Source organism: Oncorhynchus keta, unplaced genomic scaffold, assembly GCF_023373465.1.
Source record: "Oncorhynchus keta strain PuntledgeMale-10-30-2019 unplaced genomic scaffold, Oket_V2 Un_contig_17729_pilon_pilon, whole genome shotgun sequence".
NCBI classification, from domain to species: domain Eukaryota; kingdom Metazoa; phylum Chordata; class Actinopteri; order Salmoniformes; family Salmonidae; genus Oncorhynchus; species Oncorhynchus keta.
The window spans coordinates 37,950-55,821 of NW_026280545.1; the positions used below are offsets into that span (position 1 = coordinate 37,950).

Sequence of the window (17,872 nt, forward strand, 5' to 3'; positions counted from 1 at the left end):
CGAGTTGAACGCTGCATAGGCATCGGAAGAAGACCAACATCTCCTTGCCGGTCCACAGTGTACAGCAACCATTTTGGTATTTATTCTAATGAACATGCCATATTGACCAATGGTAGCTCAACCTAGATCCCAATCGGCCAATCCGTAGACGACGCTGTGACTCGCCAAATAAGGAGATACAACTCCATAAAAGGAAACATTGTATCTCTTTATAAGGAGGAAAGTAGATCTTGGGTTGTAGTAAGTAGTCCGCTCTCGAATACATTATTGAAAAAATACATACGTTTTGTGTGAAAATGCACCACTGCAAGACTGATATTGCGTGATATTCGATGAAATATCTGCAGCCTTTGTGAATTGAAGGCGGATACCGACGACATTTTACGCGATTATGGTGTGAACTACATGACATGGCGGAGTAATAACGAATGCTCTCTTCGATTTTCCCTCTTTTTTGAGAAAGTGCTCTGAGTTTTGGAAATATAGGAGGTTGAGCTAAACTGAACCTGGCTGAAAGGTCTCAGGGGCAGCGTCACTTTTGAAAGTTTGCTTTAGTGGTTTCAAACAGATGACAATTTTGCAATGTCCGCAATTTCGTTGTTTGTTTACCTTTTTGGTGGTTGGGTTTTATGAACCGTGCTGTAATTTTTACTGACCCGCGCTCCAGCAGTCGGCTGACGATTTCAGGGACCGGGTCCTATAACTAGAATGCTACCAAGCCAGGCTGGATCAGCACAATCTGGAAACGGGTCAGCGTCTTTCAGGGATAACACAGGTCACGGTTCTGGGGTGATTGGGATTCGCCCTGTGTTGGTCAGAGCAAGGCAATCGAAAACTCGGGTCAGCGACAGCATCAGTGCGGTGGGGATGTTGGGGGGCAACAGTCCAGGAGTGGGTGCAAGAGGTGGGGCGAGACCAGGGAACGGGACGGGACCGACGATTCCACAGACCGCTGCTCAGGGAGGCATCGGTCTGAACATGGGAATTGGGGTTCGCGGAGGCAGCCGCTACGACCCTGACAAAGAGTGTGCGCCAATGGGTTGCAGTGGGTCGGACGCTGATTCAGACTCGGGGGATGAAGACGATCCGATGGGTTCAATCGGGGACAACAGAAGAAGTGTAAAGCGGGAGAGACTGGAGATGGAGGCTGCGGTGACAGGGCAGGAGGCCGGGATACCACCGGGGGGTTATGGTGTGGTCCCCCAAGGTGTCGCTGGCGCAAAGCCAGGGAAGAAGACACGTGGGCGCGTGAAGATAAAAATGGAATTCATCGACAACAAGTTGAGGCGATACACAACTTTTAGCAAGAGGAAGACTGGTATAATGAAGAAGGTGAGTGATCACAGTGACACTCAGGTGTGAGGGGACACTGTCGTGTCCACTTCAAAGTGTCACTTGGTCATACAAGATGTTGCATTGCTTGACGTGTATGGGGCACCTATAGACTACACTGACAGATAATGTAATCATTAGGTACATATATCAACTTTCTTGTACAATTACCTTCCCTTCTGTCACTGACTTATGATTTTTAACCAGTCGAAGGCCCATTCAACCCCAAATCACACACATAATTTGTCATAACCTGATGTAATAAGACTCCCAGACATAATGTGTAAATAACCAAGTGGGACATGTCATCTCTGCCAACAGTCATGACTGGCTCTGTCCTTTAAATAGACAAGAGCAACTGACATTTCGATTTCTGACCATGACCCTCTACGTACACACCTCCGTGTCCGTCTAAACTATTTTCAATTTATATTAATTTAATCATGTTTTCAAAGAGCCGTTTGTACTCCGTAGTTGAATGTTTCTCATTCAACCTTTTTTAAAGTAACTATATTACCTAATTGAGTAAAATAAGATGTAGGAGTACTGCAAACGAAGGTTGGTAAATTACTAAACACTCACTACTGTACATTCACTACTGCAGCCTTTGGTCAGCTGTTCAGATCACAGACCCCCTGGCCTACAGTGTGTCAGGCAGAGCCAACAGATGCCTAAACCCCAGAGTCAGAGGTCAGTCAAAGGGCACTAGGCAGACTAAACGGGCCACTGTAAGGAACACATGATGCTTCCATCATGCTCTAGCTCTCTGTCATACAGTAAGTCATCAGAGGAGGTCTGAAAGTGAAAACCCCATGGCTGCATCTGAAGTTGTGGCCGGTGTAGTCAGCATGTGATGCTGTTTGGACAAAAATACAATGATGTCATTCTTTTTGGCAAGACAGTATCAGATACAGTGCAATCAGAAAGTTTTCAGACCCCTTTTGTCCACATTTTGTTAAATTGCAGCCGTATTCTAAAAGTGATTAAATATTTTTTTCCCTCATCAATCTACACACAATACCCCATAATGACAAAGTGAAAAGTTATTAAAAAAATTTAAAAAATGTATTAAAAATAACAAAACAGATACCTTATTTAGATAAGTATTCAGATCCTTTGCTATGAGCCTTGAAATTGAGCTCAGGTGCATCCTGTTTCCATTGATCATCCTTGATCAATGTTTCTACAACTTGATTAGAGTCCACCAATGGTAAATTCAATTGATTGGACATGATTTGGAAAGGCACACACCTGTCTAAATCAAATCAAATCAAATCAAATTTTATTTGTCACATACACATGGTTAGCAGATGTTAAATGCGAGTGTAGCGAAATGCTTGTGCTTCTAGTTCCGACAATGCAGTGATAACCAACAAGTAATCTAACTAACAATTCCAAAACTACTGTCTTATACACAGTGTAAGGGGATAAGGAACATGTACATAAGGATATATGAATGAGTGATGGTACAGAGCAGCATACAGTAGATGGTATCGAGTACAGTATATACATATGAGATGAGTGTGTAGACAAAGTAAACAAAGTGGCATAGTTAAAGTGGCTAGTGATACATGTGTTACATAAGGATGCAGTCGATGATGTAGAGTACAGTATATACATATGCATATGAGATGAATAATGTAGGGTAAGTAACATTATATAAGGTAGCATTGTTTAAAGTGGCTAGTGATATATTTACATAATTCCCATCAATTCCCATTATTAAAATGGCTGGAGTTGGGTCAGTGTCAATGACAGTGTGTTGGCAGCAGCCACTCACTGTTAGTGGTGGCTGTTTAACAGTCTGATGGCCTTGAGATAGAAGCTGTTTTCAGTCTCGGTCCCAGCTTTGATGCACCTGTACTGACCTCGCCTTCTGGATGATAGCGGGGTGAACAGGCAGTGGTTCGGGTGGTTGATGTCCTTGATGATCTTTATGGCCTTCCTGTAACAACGGGTGGTGTAGGTGTCCTGGAGGGCAGGTAGTTTGCCCCGGTGATGCGTTGTGCAGTCCTCACTACCTCTCTGGAGAGCCTTACGGTTGAGGCGGAGCAGTTGCCGTACCAGGCGGTGATACAGCCCGCCAGGATGCTCTCGATTGTGCATCTGTAGAAGTTTGTGAGTGCTTTTGGTGACAGTTCATTTCTTCAGCCTCCTGAGGTTGAAGGGTCTCGAGCTTGATGACGAGCTTGGAGGTACTATGGTGTTGAATGCCGAGCTGTAGTCGATGAACAGCATTCTCACATAGGTATTCCTCTTGTCCAGGTGGGTTAGGGCAGTGTGCAGTGTGGTTGAGATTGCATCGTCTGTGGACCTATTTGGGCGGTAAGCAAGGTGGAGTGGGTCTAGGGTGTCAGGTAGGGTGGAGGTGATATGGTCCTTGACTAGTCTCTCAAAGCACTTCATGATGACGGAAGTGAGTGCTACGGGGCGGTAGTCGTTTAGCTCAGTTACCTTAGCTTTCTTGGGAACAGGAACAATGGTGGCCCTCTTGAAGCATGTGGGAACAGCAGACTGGTATAGGGATTGATTGAATATGTCCGTAAACACACCGGCCAGCTGGTCTGCGCATGCTCTATATAAGGTCCCACAGTTAACAGTGCACGTCAGAGCAAAGACCAAGCCACGAGGTCAAATACATTTTCCGTAGAGCTCCGGAGACAGGATTGTCGCACAGATATGTGTAAGGGTACCAAAATGTCTGCCGCATTGAAGGTCGCCAAGAACACAGTGGCCTCCATCATTCTTAAATAGAAGAAGTTTGGAACCACCAATACTCTTCCTATAGGTGGCCTCCCGGCCAAACTGAGCAATCTGAGAGAAGGGCCTTGGTCACGGGGTGACCAAGAACCCGATAGTAACTCTGACAGAACATGACAGCAGCACAACATGGTAGCAGCACAAAACATGGTACAAACATTATTGGGCAAAGACAACAGCACAAAGGGCAAGAAGGTAGGGACAACAATACATCAGGCGAAGCAGCCACAACTGTCAGTTAGTGTCCATGATAGAGTCTTTGAATGAAGAGATGGATATAAAACTGTCCAGTTTGAGTGTTGTTACCCCCCCCAACAACTTGTTCCAGTTGCTAGCTGCAGCGAAAAGAAAAGTGAACTGAAAAGTGGAGTGACGCAGGGATGTGAGTGCAGCGACGCTCCCCCCATCCAACCTGACAGAGTTTAAAAGGACTTGCAGAGAAGTATGGGAGAAACCCCCCGGATACAGGCGTGCCAAGCTTGTAGTGTTTTACCCAAGAAGACACAAGGCTGTAATCGCTGACAAAGGTGCTTCAACAAAGTACTAAGTCAGAATACTTATGTAAATGTTATTTTTATATATTTTTTTATACATTTGTAAAAATTCTATGAACCTGTTTTGCTTTGTCATTATGGCGTAATGTGTGTAGATGAAGGGGGAAAAACAGCAATTTAATCCATTTTAGAATAAGGCTGTAACGTACAGTAACAAAATGTGGAAAAGTCAAGGGGTCTGAATAATTTCCAATGCGTTGTAGCTAGCTACATCTATGGGCTTTATGATTTGCTGTCGTGCGTAATGTACAGTAGCCTATATCATAAATTATATGTATTGGATAACCGCACAATATATAGATTTTTTTTGCGGGGGTGGCTTAGGATCATTAAATATCTTTAATGTAGGGCCCATAAAATGTGTTTAATGTATGGCTCAGGTAGCATCAGGCCTGGATTTTCAATCAAACCTCTAATCTAATCCAGACATAGGCCTATTTATATGCTTTATATAATGCTTTGAATGACACTTCCAGTTTTGGTGGGAAATACCGGGTTAACCAGGAGAAAAGTGATTTACTCTTGGAATGGAACATTTTGTGAAATGGCTGGAAAATATTCAACCCTATCTGTGCCCCACCTTGGCCATCCCAATCAAAATGTTCTGGACAAGTCACTGATTCAGTGGATTCATAATCCGTCATCAGTTATACTACACCACGAAGGCTCTAGTATCCGAGCATGCACATGGAATGTAGGCTACTCACTATTCCCTGTACCATCGTATCCAAGATCACGCATCATGTTTCAATTCTGACATTACCGTATGTCTGAAGCAGATCAGCACTTTGTCGAGCCAAAAGGCATCTGTTATCTCTCATGAAAGATAAGTTGGAGAACTGCTGCAATGCAGACCAACAGTCTTTTGGATTGTTTCACCAAAATAATTGTGATACCACTGCATTGTTTGATCTCATCTGACTGATGGGCAAGTCCCTGCTTTGCTCGTGCTTTCTTCCCTTTGGTATCCTCCTTTGTTGTCGTGGAAACTGAGGTTTCTGTATTGTACAGTGGGCTGCATGATTGTTCTGTGCCTTGAGTCGAGTTATGACAAAGTATGACAGGATTTACAGTACCTTCAGAAATTATTCATACCCATTGACTTCTTCCACATTTTGTTGTTACAGCTTGAATTCAAAATGGATTAAAATTATTTCTCTTACCCATCTACACACAATACCCCATAATGACAAAGTGAAAACATGTTTTTATAAAGTGTTGCACATTTTATGATAATTGAAGTACAGAACTATCAAATTTACATAAGTATTCACACACCTGAGTCAATACTTTGTAGAAGCACCTTTGGCAGCAATTACAGCTTTGAGTCATCTTGGGTATGTCTGTATCAGCTTTGCACATCCTGGATTTGGGGATTTTCTCAAGCTCTGTTAAGTTAGATGGAGAGCAGCGGTGAAGAGCAATCTTCAAGTCTTTCCACAGATTTAATCGGATTCAAGTCTGGGCTTTGGCTGGGCCACTCAAGGATTTTCACATTCTTGTTCCGAAACCATTCCAGTGTTGCTTTGGCTGTGTGCTTGGGGTCATTGTCCTGCTTGGGGTCATTGTCCTGTTGGAATATAAATCTTCACCCCAGTCCCCAGGTTGTTTGCATTCTGAAGCAGGTTCTCATCAAGGATTTGCCTGAATTTGGTTCCATTCATTGTTCCCTCCATACATTCTTCCAGGCAAGCTATTGTCCAATGGATTGATGATCATATTATGAGCAACAAGATCTGCTCTTTTAGTCTGCAAACTGTGTCAGTGGAGGAGGTGTTAAGCCTGTTGAAGTCATTACTACCTGATGGTAAATCTACAGGGTATGGTCTTATGGACAATATTTTGCTTCGCTGTGCTGCTCCCCAGATTGCAGTTCCACTGAAATACATATTTAATTGGTCACTGGAAAAGGGGATGTTTGCAAAGGTATGGAAGCATGTGAAACTGTGTCCTATTCCGAAAGACGGCAAAGAACCCATTACTCCTGCTAATAGTCGACCAATTAGTATACTCCCTACACTCAGTAAGATATTGGAGGGTATTGTGAGTAGACAAATATGGGAGAACATGGAAAGAATGATCTGATTACAGCCAATCAGCATGCTTATCGTAAAAAACATTCCACTACCACTGCATTGGTTGACATGACTGACCAGTGGCTCAATGCTATGGATAATGGCACGTTTGTGGGTGTACAATTTTTTTTTTCAGTGCAGCATTTGATTCAGTGGATCATGAAATAATTTTGATAAAATTAACGCATTACGGTTTAAGGAGGTAGCATTGAATTGGGTACAGTCATATCTAACTGACAGGAAACAGTCCACCTATATCAATGGTTCATTTTCTTCGCCTCGTGTTAAACTGTGGAATACCGCAGGGCAGCTGCCTTGGGCCACTTCTTTATTTAATATATACCAACGTTCTTCCCTATGCCTTAGCTGAAACTCAAGCTACTATATTTGCAGATGATACTACAATTTATATCGCAAGACAATCGGTTAAACGAGTACAGCAAGCTTTACAAGGAGATTTGGAGAATATCAGGGAGAGGATTTGCCAAAACAAACTTGTTTTAAACATAAAGAACACCAAAGTGATGTTGGTCTGTTCAACTAGGAAAAGGCCAAAACAGCATGGGATACAATTAAGTATGGGAGGAGTACAAATTGACGAAGTGGAAGAAACCAAACTATTGGGAGTGCAGCTAGACAACTGCTTATCATGATTGTCTCAAATAACTAATCTATGTCAATTTTTTTATTAAAACAGCATGCATAATCCGAAGGATAGCTAAATATTTACCGGGAAAAATTCTTCAGCAAATAACACAAGCATTAATTGAGAGTCAGGTGAATTACTGTTCTGTGGTCTGGGGAAATGTATCATTAAGCGAAGTTAGGAGGCTGCAGAATGCACAGAACAAAGCAGCAAGGATTGTTTTAAGGTGGAGATATGGTTCTTCTGTTGCAGTCATGTGCAGTGTTGTTGGTTGGTCATCAATCGACAGGATAATTGAAAAAAACATGCTTATTTTATTTAATAATATACATAATTTAAAACGGCCAAGTTCTATTCACAACGGTATTCAGTTGGTAAGAGACAGACATTCCGTAAATACTAGGAATAGATTGTCCACCATCTATGCGTTATCCTGACAGAAAAGAGAAATAGGCTAAATAACATTTAGATTTGGAGCAATACAGAAATGGAATAAATTAACCAAGCAAACTAGAAACCTTTCAATATATACATTTAAACATTATTTTAAAACAATTTAAATATAATACATAGAAACTTTATGACTATATAGTAGATGAAGAATCAATATTTTTTAGATCGAGTATTTATTGGGTCATTGTGTTATGTATATTATGTATGTTAGTAATATGTGATCGTATTGTATTTTAATGTTTAAGGACTCTTGGAAGGTTAGTCCAAATGGGGACTAAAAGATATCCAGTCCCTGCCGCTCATAAGCATCCCCATAGCATGATGCTGCCACCACCACGGTAGGGATGGTGTTAGACGGGTGATGAGCTGTGCCTGGTTTTCTCCAGACATAGCGCTTTGCATTCAGGCCAAATAGCTACATTTGTGTCACAGATCACAGAATCGTTTGCCTTATGATCAGACTTTCACGTGCCTTTTAGCAACAAAAAAGTGTCGTGTCTCATGCCTTTTTCTCAGGAGCGGCTCTCATCTGGCTACTCTCTCATAAAGCCCAGATTGGTGAAGTACATTTATTTTATTTTTTTAACCTTTATTTAACTAGGCAAGTAGGTTAAGAACAAATTCTTATTTTCAATGATGGCTTAGGAACAGTGGGTTAACTGCCTGTTCAGGGGCAGAACGACAGATTTGTACCTTGTCATCTCGGGGGTTTGAGCTTGCAACCTTCCGGTTACTAGTCCAGCACTCTAACAACTAGGCTACCCTGCTGCCCCAGAGAATGGTGTCGGCTGGAGATGGCTGACGTTGTACCGGCTCCTAACCAATTGCGCTATTTTTTTGTGTGTGTGTGTGTGTGTGTGTGTGTGTGTGTGTGTGTGTGTGTCACGTTGTTTAACTTATTTGGTACATAATGTTTCTGCCACCATCTCTTATGACCAAGAAGAGCTTTTGGATATCAAAACAGCGTTTAATCACCTCAAACTGGAATAATATTATTTTATGTGTTGGGACACTAAGGATTTACTCCAGATATGGACAGGCCCAAATCCCAGTCATTCGCATGAAGAAAAGATACCGATGCAGGTCCGGGTGCCCTTTTTAGAATTTGTCGGGCAAGTGGACAACCCACCTCTACTATCCGTCCTATTGGCCAATGTACAATCATTAGAGAATAAACTGGATGAGCACGGTTCAAGACTGTCCTGCCAACAGGACATTAAAAACTGTAATATCTTATGTTCAGTTGTGGCTGAACGACGACATGGATTATATACAGTTGGCTATTTCTTTCTGTGCATCGGCAAGACCGAACAGCTGTTTCCTGTAAGACAAGGGGTGGCGGTCTGTGACTATTTGTAAATAACAGCTGGTGTACGAAATCTAATATATAAAGGATGCCTTGCCTGAGGTAGAGTATGTCATGATAAGCTGTAGACCACACAATTTACCAAGAGAGTTGATCTATATTTTTCGGAGACGTCTTTTTACCACCACAAACCGATGCTGGCACTAAGACTGCACTCAACAAGCTGTATAAAGCCATAAGCAAACAAGAAAATGCTCACCCAGAGGCGACGCTCCTAGTGGCCAGGGAATTAAATGCAGGAAAACTTAAATCTGTTTTACTTAATTTCTACCAGCATGTTACATGTGCAACCAGGGGGAAAAAAAAAAACTCTAGACCACCTTTACTACACACAAAGACTCATACAAAGCTCTCTCTCTCGCCCTCCATTTGGCAAATCTGATTCCTGCTTACAAGCAAAAACTAAAGCAGGAAGTACCAGTGACTCGCTCAATACGGAAGTGGTCAGATGAAGCAGATGCTAAGCTACAGGACAGTTTTGCTAGCACAGACTGGCCATTTACTTTTTCCATAGCCTTATTCTAAAATGTCAAATTTTTTCCCCCTCGGCAATCTACACACGTACCCCATAATGACAGCAAAAAACTGAAATATGACATTTACAAAAGTATTCAGAACCTTTACTTAGTACTTTGTTGAAGCACCTTTTGGCAGCGATTACAGCCTTGTGTCTTCTTGGGTAAGACACTACAAGTTTGGCACACCTGTATTTGGGGACTTCCCCCATTCTTCTCTGCAGATCTTCTCAAGCTCTGTCAGATTGGATGGGGAGCGTCACTGCACAGTTATTTTCAGGTCTCTCCAGCGATGTTCGATCGTGTTAAAGTCAGAGCTCTGGCTTGGCCATGCAAGGACATTCAGAGACTTGTCCCGAAGCCACTCCTGCGTTGTCTTGGCTGTCTGATTAGGGTTGTTATCTTGTTGGAAGGTGAACCTTCGCCCCCAGTCTGAGAACCTGCTCTAGAGCGCTCAGGTATTCATCAAGGATCTCTCTGTACTTTTCTCTGTTAATCTTTCCCTCAACCTTGACTAGTCTCCCAGTCCCTGCCGCTAAAAAACATTCCCACGTCATGATGCTGCCACCACCATGCTTCACCGTAGCGATGGTGCCAGGTTTGCTCCAGATGTGACACTTGGCATTCAGGCCAAAGAGTTCAATCTTGGTTTAACTTCTTAGTGATCCCTTCGCGTGCCAATCCCCATTAACGGGATTGATTTGACAACACCCAGTGAAATAGCAAAGCGCCAAATCAAAAACACTCATAATAATAATTCATAAATCACACAAGTGTAATACACCGGTTTAAAGATGAACTTCTTGTTAATCCAGCCACAGTGTCAGATTTCAAAAAGGCTTTAATGGCGAAAGCAAACCATCAAACATACACAAGAAAATCTGAATTCTACCCGCCAGGCACAACACAAAAGTCAGAAATAACATATAATTCATGCCTTACCTTTGAAGATCTTCTTCTGTTGGTACTCCAATATGTCCATTAACTTCTTGTGACTCTCAAATCCGGGTCCAGGAGCGTAATCATCGCCTGACACTAATTAGCCTTTAGCAACGGACATAAATCTTCCTAGAAAATATTTCTATTCATGAAAATCACAAGTGAAATGTATTGGAAAACAGCTTAGCCTTTTGTTAATCACCCTGTCATCTCAGATTGTCAAAATATGCTTTACAGCCAAAGCTAGACAAGCATTTGTGTAAGTTTATCATAGACTAACATAGCATTATGCCTTGCTAGCAGCAGGCAACCCTGTAACGAATATCAGAAAAGCAATCAAATTAAATCGTTTACCTTTGATGAACTTTGGATGTTTTCACTCACGAGACTCCCAGGTAGATAGTCAAAATTATTTTTTTTCCCAAAAGATTATTTTTGTAGGGGAAATTGCTCCGTTTGTTCTTCACGTTTGGCTGAGAAATCACCCGGAAATTGCAGTCACGAAAACAGCGAAAAATATTCCAAATTCGCTCCATAATATAATATCGACAGAAACATGGCAAACATTGTTTATAATCAATCCTCAAGGTGTTTTTCTAATATCTATTTGATAATATATCTGTCGGGACAATTCGTTTTCAGTAGGACCGATTGGAGTAATGGCTACCTCTGTATTTTATGCGAGAGTCACCTGGGAGCCATCATGTGACCACTTACGCAATGTAGCCGCCTACGGCTATTCTTCAACATAAATGCGTAAAACTACGTCACAATGCTGTAGACACCTTGGGGAATACGTAGAAAGCGTAAGCTCGTTGATTGGACATTCACAGCTCAATAGGGACTCATTGGAACGCAGCGCTTTCAAAATATGGGGCAATTCCGGATTGGATTTTTCTCAGGCTTTCGCCTGCAACATCAGTTCTGTTATACTCAGACTATCTTTACAGTTTTGGAAACGTTAGTGTTTTCTATCCAAAGCTGTCAATTATATGCATATTCTAGCATCTTGTCCTGACAAAATATCCCGTTTAAAACGGGAACATTTTTTTCCCCAAAAATGAAAATACTGCCCCCTAGTACCAACAGGTTAAACATCACAAATGTTCCTTTTGTTCGATTAATTCCGTCGTTATATCCCCAAAATGTCCATTTATTTGGCGCGTTTGATTCTGAAAATACACCGGTTTCAACTCATGTAACATGACAACAAAGTGTCTAAGTTACCTGTAAACTTGATCCAGACATTTCAAACAACTTTCCGAATACAACTTCAGGTATTTTTTTACCTAAATAATTTATTCAAATTTAAGATGGGATAAACTGTGTTCAATACAGGATGAAAAAGTGGAGCGTGCTTTCAGGTCACGCGCCTCTAACAAATAGTACACCTCACTTGACCCTCATTCTGAACTGCCTTACTTCTGCATTTCTCAAAGGAAAAACATCAAACAATTTCTAAAGACGGTTGACATCCAGTGGAAGCGATAGGAACTGCAAACAAATGCCTTAGAAATCTAGATTCCCATTGAAAACCCATTGAAAAGAGTGACCTCAGTTTTTTTCCTGGATGGTTTGTTCTCGGGTTTCGCCTGCCAAATAAGTTATGTTATACTCACAGACATCATTCAAACAGTTTTAGAAACTTCAGAGTGATTTCTATCCAAATCTACTATTAATATGCATATCCTACCTTCTGGCCCTGAGTAGCAGGCAGTTTACTTTGGGCAACACGTTTCATCCGGATGTGAAAATACCCCCCTCCAGTCTAAAAGTTAATCTGACCAGAGAATCTGGTTTCTCATGGTCTGAGTCATTTTAGGTTGCTTTTGACAAACTCCAAGCGGGCTGTCAGGTGCCTTTTTACTGACGAGTGGCTTCCATCTGACCACTCTACTATAGAGGTGTGATTGGTGGATTGCTGCAGAGATGGTTGTCCATCTGGAAAGTTCTCCCATCTCCACAGAGGAACTCTGGAGCTCTGTCAGAGTGAACATCGGGTTCTTGGTCACCTCCCTGAGCAATGTCCTCCCCCGATTGCTCAGTTTGGCCGGGCGGCCAGCTCTAGTAAGAGTCTTGGAAGTTCTAAACTTCTTCCATTTAAGAATGATGATGGAGGCCACTGGGTTCTTGGGGACCTTCAATGCTGCATAAATGTTTTGTTACCCTTCCACAAGTCTGTGCCTCGACATAATCCTGCCTCTGTGCTCCAGAGACAATTTCTTAGACCTCATGGCTTGGTTTTTGATCTGACATGCACTGTCAACTATGGGACCTTTATGTAGACAAGCGTGTGCCTTTCCAAATCATGTCCAAACAATTGGATTTACCACAGGTGGACTCCAAGTTGTAGAAACATCTCAATGATGATCAATTGAAACAGGATGCACCTGAGCTCAATTTTGAGTCTCATGCTAACATTTCTAAAAAACAGTTTTCTCTTTGTCATTATGGAGTGTTGTGTGTAGATTGGTTAAACACATTTATTTGATCAATTTTAGAATAAGCTTGTAAAGTAATGAAATGTGGAAAAAGAGAAGGGTTCTGAATTCTTTCCGAATGCAATATATGTTCCGGGACTCCTCCGATGGCATTCAGGAGTATACCACATCAGTCACCAGCTTCATCAATAAGTGCATCGATGGTGTTGTCGCAGCAGTGACTGTACGTAGAGTTGAAGTCGGAAGTTTACATACACCTTAGCCAAATACATTAACTCAGTTTTTCACAAGTCCTGACATTTAATCCTAATAAAAATTATCTGTCTTAGGTCAGTTAGGATCACCACTTTATTTTAAGAATGTGAAATGTCAGAATAATAGTAGAGAATTATTTATTTCAGCTTTTATTTCTTTAATCACATTCCCAGTGGGTCAGAAGTTTACCTACACTCAATTAGTATTTGGTAGTATTGCCTTTAAATTGTTTAACTTGGGTCAAATGTTTCGGGAAGCCTTCCACAAGCTTCCCACAATAGGTTGGGTGAATTTTGGCCCATTCCTCCTGACAGAGCTGGTGTAACTGAGTCAGGTTTGTTGGCCTCTTTGCTCGCGCACAGGTTTTCAGTTCTGCCCACAAATGTTCTATAGGATTGAGGTCAGGGCTTTGTGATGGCCACTCCAATACCTTGACTTTGTTGTCCTTAAACCATTTAGCCACAACTTTGGAAGTAAGCTTGGGGTCATTGTCCATTTGGAAGACCCATTTGCGACTAAGTTTTAAGTTCCTGACTGATGTCTTGAGATGTTGCTTCAATATATCACATAATTTTCGTTCCCCATGATGCCATGTATTTTGTGAAGTGCACCAATCCCTCCTGCAGAGGAGGAGCACCCCCACAACATGATGCTGCCACCCCTGTGCTTCACTGTTGGGATGGTGTTCTTTGGCTTGCAAGCTTCCTTTTTCCTCCAAACATAACGATGGTCATTATAGCCAAACAGTTCTATTTTTATTTAATCAGACCAGAGGACATTTCTCCAAAAAGTACGATCTTTGCCACCATGTCCAGTTGCAAACAGTAGTTTGGCTTTTTTTATAGCGCTTTTGGAGCAGAGGCTTCTTCCTTGCTGAGCGGCCTTTCAAGTTATGTCAATATAGGACTCATTTTACTGTGGATATTGATACTTTTTCCCTGTTTCCTCCAGCATCTTCACAAGGTCCTTTGCTGTTGTTCTGGGATTGATTTGCACTTTTCGCACCAAGGTACGTTCATCTCTAGGAGACGGAACGCATCTCCTTCCTGAGCGGTATGACTGCTGCTTGGTCCCATGGTGTTTATACTTGCGTACTATTGTTTGTACAGTTGAACTTGGTACCTTCAGGCGTTTGGAAATTGCTCCCAAGGATGAACCAGACTTGTGGAGGTCTACAATTTATTTTCTGAGTTCTTGGCTGATTTCTTTAGATTTTTTTCCCATGATGTCAAGCAAAGAGGCACTGAGTTTGGACGTAGGCCTTGAAATACATCCACAGGTAAACACCTCTAACTGACTCAAATGATGTCAATTAGCCTATCAGAAGCTTCTAAAGGATTTTTCCAAGCTGTTTAAAGGCACAGTAAACTTCTGACCCACCTGGAATTGCACAAAGTAGTTTTCCTAACCAACTTGCCAAAACTATAGTTTGATTAACAAGCAATTTGTGGAGTGGTTGAAAAAAAAGAGTTTTAATGACTCCAACCTAAGTGTATGTTAACTTCCGACTTCAACGGTACATACCCCAACCAGAAGCCATGGATTACAGGCAACATCCACACGGAGCAAAAGGGTAGAGCTACCTCTTTCAATGAGCAGGACTCTAACCCGGACACTTTTGATAAATCCCGCTATGCCCTCAGACAAACCATCAAATGGGCAAAACCTTAATACAGGACTAAGATTGAATCCTACTACAAATCAAATGTATTTATACATCAGCTGATATCTCAAAGTGCTGTACAGAAACACAGCCTAAAACCCCAAACAGCAAGCAATGCAGGTGTAGAAGCACGGTGGCTAGGAAAAACTCCCATGAAAGGCCAAAACCTAGGAAGAAACCTAGAGAGGAACCAGGCTATGAGGGGTGGCCAGTCCTTTTCTGGCTGTGCCTGGTGGAGATTATAACAGAACATGTCCAAGCTGTTCAAATGTTAAAAAATGACCAGCATGGTCAAATAATAATAATCACAGTAGTCGAGGGTGCAGCAAGTCAGCACCTCAGGGGTGAATGTCAGTTGGCTTTTCATAGCCGATCATTGAGAGTATCTCTACCACTCCTGCTGTCTCTAGAGAGTTGAAAACAGCAGGTCTGGGACAGGTAGCACGTCCGGGGGAACAGGTCAGGATTCCATAGCCGCAGGCAGAACAGTTGAAACTGGAGCAGCAGCACTGCCAGGTGGACTGGGGACCGCAAGGAGTCATCATGCCAGGTAGTCCTGAGGCACGGTCCTAGGGCTCAGGTCCTCCAAGAGAAAGAGGAACAAAAATCTCAAATTTAAACTCATCAGACCAAAGGACAGATTTCCACTGGTCTAATGTCCATTGCTTGTGTTTCTTTGCACAAGCAAGTCTCTTCTTATTATTGGTGTCCTTTAGTAGTAGTTTCTTCTTTCTTCTTCAAAGGACACCAGAAACAAAATTGTAGACCTGCACCAGGCTGGGAAGACTGAATCTGCAGTAGGTAAGCAGCTTTGTTTGAAAACATCAACTGTGGGAGCAATTATTAGGAAATGGAAGACATACAAGACCACTGATAATCTCCCTCGATCTGGGGCTCCACGCAAGATCTCACCCCGTGGGGTCAAAAATTATCACAGGAACGGTGAGCAAAATTCCCAGAACCACACGGGGGGACCTAGTGAATGACCTGCAGAGAGCTGGGACCAAAGTAACAAAGCCTACCACCAGTAACACACTAAGAATGCTGAGTTGCATCCAAAGAACACCATACCTACTGTGAAGCATGGGGGTGGAAACATCATACTTTGGGGCTGTTTTTCTGTAAAGGGACCAGGACGACTGATCCGTGTAAAGGAAAGAATTAATGGGGCCATGTATCGTGAGATTTTGAGTGAAAACCTCCTTCCATCAGCAAGGGCATTGAAGATGAAACGTGGCTGGGTCTTTCAGCATGACAATGATCCCAAACACATTTACATTACATTTAAGTCATTTAGCAGACGCTCTTATCCAGAGCGACTTACAAATTGGTGCAAACACCTATGACAACCAGTGGAACAGCCACTTGCATCTAAATCTTGTTGGGGGGGGTGAGAAGGATTACTTACCCTTACTTACCCTATCCTAGGTATTCCTTGAAGAGGTGGGGTTTCAGGTGTCTCCGGAAGGTGGTGATTGACTCCGCTGTCCTGGCGTCGTGAGGGAGTTTGTTCCACCATTGGGGGCCAGAGCAGCGAACAGTTTTGACTGGGCTGAGCGGGAACTGTACTTCCTCAGTGGTAGGGAGGCGAGCAGGCCAGAGGTGGATGAACGAGTGCCCTTGTTTGGGTGTAGGGCCTGATCAGAGCCTGGAGGTACTGAGGTGCCGTTCCCCCTCACAGCCCGTAGGCGAGCACCATGGTCTTGTAGCGGATGCGAGCTTCAACTGGAAGCCAGTGGAGAGAGCGGAGGAGCGGGGTGACGTGAGAGAACTTGGGAAGGTTGAACACCAGACGGGCTGCGGCGTTCTGGATGAGTTGTAGGGGTTTAATGGCACAGGCAGGGAGCCCAGCCAACAGCGAGTTGCAGTAATCAAGACGGGAGATGACAAGTGCCTGGATTAGGACCTGCGCCGCTTCCTGTGTGAGGCAGGGTCGTACTCTGCGGATGTTGTAGAGCATGAACCTACAGGAACGGGACACCGCCTTGATGTTAGTTGAGAACGCCAGGGTGTTGTCCAGGATCACGCCAAGGTTCTTAGCGCTCTGGGAGGAGGACACAATGGAGTTGTCAACCGTGATGGCGAGATCATGGAACGGGCAGTCCTTCCCCGGGAGGAAGAGGAGCTCCGTCTTGCTGAGGTTCAGCTTGAGGTGGTGATCCGTCATCCACACTGATATGTCTGCCAGACATGCAGAGATGCGATTCGCCACCTGGTCATCAGAAGGGGGAAAGGAGAAGATTAATTGTGTGTCGTCTGCATAGCAATGATAGGAGAGACCATGTGAGGTTATGACAGAGCCAAGTGACTTGGTGTATAGCGAGAATAAGAGAGGGCCTAGAACAGAGCCCTGGGGACACCAGTGGTGAGAGCGCGTGGTGAGGAGACAGATTCTCGCCACGCCACCTGGTAGGAGCGACCTGTCAGGTAGACGCAATCCAAGCGTGGGCCGCGCCGGAGATGCCCAACTCGGAGAGGGTGGAGAGGAGGATCTGATGGTTCACAGTATCAAGGCAGCCGATAGGTCTAGAAGGATGAGAGCAGAGGAGAGAGAGTTAGCTTTAGCAGTGCGGAGCGCTCCGTGATACAGAGAAGAGCAGTCTCAGTTGAATGACTAGTCTTGAAACCTGACTGATTTGGATCAAGAAGGTCATTCTGAGAGAGATAGCGGTAGAGCTGGCCAAGGACGGCACGCTCAAGAGTTTTGGAGAGAAAAGAGAAGGGATACTGGTCTGTAGTTGTTGACATCGGAGGGATCGAGTGTAGGTTTTTTTCAGAAGGGTGCAACTCTCGCTCTCTTGAAGACGGGAGGGACGTAGCCAGCGGTCAGGGATGAGTTGATGAGCGAGGTGAGGTAAGGGAGAAGGTCTCCG

At 43.3% G+C, this 17,872-nt stretch overlaps 1 protein-coding gene across 1 annotated transcript in view; it reads left to right on the plus strand.

The window, feature by feature from the left end:
- Positions 1-215: 215 nt before the first annotated feature.
- LOC127919863 (serum response factor-like) overlaps positions 216-17,872 on the plus strand; it is a 33,318-nt gene continuing 15,661 nt past the window's right edge. Inside the window, exon 1 of the mRNA XM_052503713.1 lies at positions 216-1,332. Coding sequence (XP_052359673.1) covers positions 709-1,332 — 624 coding nt within the window. The 5' untranslated portion in view covers positions 216-708. The remainder of the gene's footprint in view (positions 1,333-17,872) is intronic.